Source organism: Eupeodes corollae, chromosome 1, assembly GCF_945859685.1.
Source record: "Eupeodes corollae chromosome 1, idEupCoro1.1, whole genome shotgun sequence".
Taxonomy (NCBI): Eukaryota; Metazoa; Arthropoda; class Insecta; order Diptera; family Syrphidae; genus Eupeodes; species Eupeodes corollae.
The window spans coordinates 22,907,620-22,912,307 of record NC_079147.1 but is presented as its reverse complement, the minus strand read 5'-3'; the positions used below and the strand labels follow the sequence as shown (position 1 = coordinate 22,912,307).

At 36.9% G+C, this 4,688-nt stretch overlaps 1 protein-coding gene across 1 annotated transcript; it reads left to right on the top strand.

The window, feature by feature from the left end:
- Window positions 1-1,341: 1,341 nt before the first annotated feature.
- Window positions 1,342-3,243, top strand: LOC129938745 (cytochrome P450 CYP12A2-like). Its single transcript, XM_056046474.1, has 5 exons — window positions 1,342-1,467; window positions 1,524-1,632; window positions 1,700-1,946; window positions 2,016-2,132; window positions 2,191-3,243. The coding sequence occupies exons 1-5, from the start codon at window positions 1,381-1,383 to the stop codon at window positions 3,206-3,208; spliced, it is 1,578 nt and encodes a 525-aa protein (XP_055902449.1). The 5' UTR covers window positions 1,342-1,380; the 3' UTR covers window positions 3,209-3,243.
- Window positions 3,244-4,688: the final 1,445 nt, after the last annotated feature.

The following is a 4,688-nucleotide window of genomic DNA, read 5'->3' as shown; positions in this document are numbered from 1 at the left end:
ATGTAGAGCAAATAAATATCAACGCTCCAGCCCGGAAGGTCTTCGAATCCTATCCCGAGGGGGGGCGCAGAAGAGGAAGACCGCGAATCAGGTGGCGCACCCAGGTGGGAGAGGACCTCAACCAACTTGGCGTGCGAAACTGGAGCTAGCTAGGGACCGAGCTGGCTCGACTGTAGCGGTCACCTTAAGTAAGTAAGTAAGTAATAATATTGAAGGATGGCAAGGCATCTCTGTTGTGATGTCTTAACAAAGTTCTCAGGATTTTGTATTTTTCTTTTAAGAGTTCCAAATCCATAAACAAAGCTAATGCGTTTTCATTGGTGTATTTTATGGGATTGACTCTTTTGACTCGAAGTGAACTTGCAGAAGATATTGCCTAAATTACATCACACTTATAATCAAAGCTTCAAAGAGATGTTCTGTAAATATCTACTTTATAGCTTTGATTAGTTTTTGTTTTTTAGTAAATTTTGAGCACTCATTGACTGGCAAGGTTTCGCAACAGTCCATGAAGAACAGGGGCCTAGTGACTTACAACTCTTAACCATTCCTGTGTGCTAGTAATGTTGTCAGGGATGGATAGGACCTACAGTTTATATGCCGAATGCGAACGGCTTATTCAAGATAGCACTTTTTCCGCCTTGTGCCATGACGTCCCGATTGTACAGAAGTCGTCTATCCACGGTTTGTCGCCTGACTTGGTAGACTAGCGGTACTGTCAATCTATCCTGTATCGGAGCCATCACTTTCAACTCGTCGTTCGGATAGAACACCCCCACTATAAAGTTTTGCATTATAGACCCACTCGAAAAATTAATATTGCGAGCAGTTTTGCAAAAACGGCCCACTGTGCGGCGGCCATCTAAGCGAAGTTATAATTCATACATAATGATATCAAAACGCTAGTATTTTTAAATAAAATAAAAGCCCAACCAAACGTCATATGTTTGCACGCATTCAAGCAAAACTACACCAACACAGGCGTTATCTTTATTCTAGACTTCCGCCCGCCATCGAACGCTGTGAGAACCTCAACTAATGATACGATAAAAGTAAAACCTAATCAATTTGTTTGTTGTGTTTTTGACATACGTTAGTTGTGTTTAATGACGAACCATCTTAAACGAACAAACAAATACTTGAAAATGAACCCCTGACTGCATAAAACTTATAAATACAAATGCCTCGAGATATAATATCTAACAAAGCTTTTTTTAAACTATGTTTACAAAGAAAATAATCAGCACAGCTGATCGTTGTTTGTTTACACAAAATAAAATAAAGCTTTTTAAAACTTTCTGCAGAGTAGATTTATTAATGAAGTTCATAGCTTTGTTAATAGAAATATTCAGTCTAGCATTAACCTTACCTTGCTAAGCAATGTACCGAAAAGTCTCTGTTATACAAAACAACTTGCAAATATGCCAGTTAAGGCAATTGCGTTCGATTACTCACACTATTGAAAAGGTAAGTTCGCACTCTTATCACGATCACGAACAGTCTTCCATTCATTTTTCATAAAGGTTTCTGATGAAAACACAGCTAGAAATCATGAATGGGAGCAAGCAAAACCGTTCAAAAGTGTTCCGGGTCCAACAAAACTTCAATTAATTCGAAGCTTTTTACCAGGAGGTAAGTTAAAGCTTCCTGCTGCTCTTATTTGATTTTGTTAACATTGTTTTCATTTATTTCGCTTTAGGACATTTTTATAAGAAATCAATGAATGAATTTCTTGATATAAGTCGAGAAATGTATGGCGATCTGTATGTGCTACCAGGATTTCTGGGACGTCCAAATATGTTCATGTCATACAATCCGGAAGACATGCTCACTGTTTTACGTTCGGAAGGTGTTTGGCCTTATCGACGGGGGCTAGATACAATGACTTACTACAGAAAAGTTCATAGAACTAAAATGTTTGGCGGTGAAATTGGACTTGTGGGATCGTAAGTTGCAAATATCCATCTATAATGTGTTGAAATAATTTTCGACGTATGTAAACTTTTTCTAAAAAGGAACGACGAAGCTTGGGCCAGATTTCGAAGTATGGTCAATCCGATTTTGATGCAACCAAGAAATGCCAATCTATACCTTAACAATATGCTAGCAGTTAGCGATGAGTTCCTTGAGAGGTAGGTAAATTTTACAAATTAGAAAACAACAAGAATATACAAAAAACTATCTTCAAAGAATTCGAGAAATTCGTGATCCAAAGACAATGGAAGTACCCGACACCTTTGAAGATGAAATCAATCGTCTGACCTTCGAATCAGTCGCTGTAATTGCCTTAAATCGACAATTCGGGCTTATACGCAAGAATCGAAATGATAACGAAGCGAAATTGATATTCGAGACTCTTCGCAGCTTCTTCGAATTATCAGTAGTCCTGGACATGGGTCCACCGATATGGAAGTATATCAAAACCAAGAAATTTCATCAGCAGATGAAAAATTACGAAACACTTTCGGAGATCAGCACAAAATACGTTGAAGAAGCAATTGATCGAATTGAGAACGATAAAACTCCCCGACGAGAAAATGAAGAAAAGAGTGTTTTGGAGAAACTTTTGAAAATCGATAGAAATGTAGCCAAAGTAATGGCTTCGGATCTATTAATGGCTGGAGTCGATACGACAAGTAGTACTTTGGCTGGAATTCTGTTGTGTATTGCCAAAAATCCTGATAAACAAGAAAAATTACGTCAAGAACTTCGTACCATCATGCCACACAAGAATTCTCTTCTAACTATTGAAAATATGAAAAATATGCCATATCTCCGGGCTTCAATTAAAGAGGGTATGAGAATTTATCCAATTGGATCGGGAACTATACGTTACAATAATGAAGATATTGTCATGAGTGGTTATCAAATACCAAAGGGCCAAGAAATTATATTGAATCACAATTTTCTTCTGAACACCGAACAGTATTGTCCCAAGGCCAAGGAGTTTATCCCAGAGAGATGGCTTCGCAGTGAAGAGTCCCAATACACACCGGTGCATACATTTTTGTACATGCCCCTAAGTCATGGCCCAAGAAGTTGTGTGGGTAAGAGAATTGTCGATATGGAATTGGAAACTACTGTGGCTCGGCTTGTGAGGAACTTCAATATTGAATTCAACTATTCTGTGGAGAATGCTTACAAGAACCGTTTGATCAATGTCCCGGCCATACCACTTAAGTTTAAATTCAGCGAAGTAGACCAGTAGTTGAATGTTAAGTTAATAAAATTCTGCATTTCATAGACACGTTTTTACTTATTCTTTTTTGAAACTGTTCGGAAACCTAACAGCTTTTCGTCTTATGTTCATCATTCTCAAGAGAATGTCCTGCATGCAATACCTAAATATAACAAAAGTCTCCCAAGCTTTATTACTCATTAAAAATGCTATCTGGAGTGGTCTTACAGCGTTTGAGTGCAAAATCCAATGATTTCCCACGAGTTTGAGATAAAATGTTTTTTAGCGATTTAATCTACAGTCTCAAGTTCTCTACAAAAAAGACATAAATTTAAATGACGAAATTTTCAATGAAGTTAAGCAAACTTTGATTAAGTTTTTATCTTTTGCCAAAAATCTCTGAGTTTTAATGAGCATAGCAAAAAATGGTCTTATCTATTTGGCTATCAAACAAATAATTTTAATCGATTTGTGTTAATTGTTATGGCCATGTAAAGGTCATTGATTGATAGGCTTAGCAAAATAAAAAATAGGTGAATAAAAAGATTATCGGAGAATGCTTAAGAATAATATAATGTAAGTTGAAATCGGTCCGTATTATACGATTTTGACTTTCGATTGTGTAATAGGACTCGTTGCTCAAAAATGAAAAATTATTTTCAATGAGAACTGAAGGGTGGTCACATTTTAGGGGCTGATGTTGAATGTGAACAACACATAAACGTGAAGGTTTTTGTCTACATTTCATTTGACATTTCTCAAGTTAGACAAACTCAATTGGAACCTTGCAAAGATATACAATGGAGCAGTGTATCAATTGTCAGATGGCTGGCAAGAAATGGCAACCATGGATCATTAATTTTTGAGGGAAATCATCTCCAGTGATCAGGTACATTTTCACTTCAGTGGATTTGTCATAAGCAGAATTTTCGCATTTGGGCGAATGAATATCCAAGAGTCCTTGTCGAAAAACCCAAACCACCCACAAAGAGTGAGTAATATGTGGTTTCAACAGGACCGTCCTACTTGCCACACAGCTAGGAAAACAATGGCTATTTTACGAGACGAATTCAGTAGCCGAGACGAATTGTGTCGCCAATGTCGCGGAGGCCATTTCGTCAATTTCATACACAATTGAAATAGACCAATTTTATCATAATAAAACGATATAATAACAATTTCCTAAACAATTTGACCTTCATCCAAAATCAAGATCCGCACTTGAACTTTAACCACCCTCAATTTAGTATAAGATCTTAGTTTTTATAACAAATGGTGACTTAAAAATTTGACAGTTGAAATCGGGCACTCTCATTTGTTCAGTTTTGATAGAATTCATTATTTAAGTGTTTTGTCAAAATGCTTGCTCTATTCACTTATCACCTTTTCATTGCCACCGCTATCAGTGAAAAGCTGTCACTTAGATGAGTATGGCCGTCAAAAAACAATTTTCACTAAAACACTTACAAATTAAACTACCATCTTCGTACACGTTAGGTTAGGTTAGAGG

Bases quoted from the DNA above. Each gene is read 5' to 3' on its own strand.
- LOC129938745 (XM_056046474.1), top strand. From the start codon at position 1,381: ATGTACCGAAAAGTCTCTGTTATACAAAACAACTTGCAAATATGCCAG. The intron at 1,468-1,523 runs GTAAGTTCGCAC...TTTTTCATAAAG, and splicing joins TTACTCACACTATTGAAAAG to GTTTCTGATGAAAACACAGC. The intron at 2,133-2,190 runs GTAGGTAAATTT...CTATCTTCAAAG, and splicing joins AGCGATGAGTTCCTTGAGAG to AATTCGAGAAATTCGTGATC.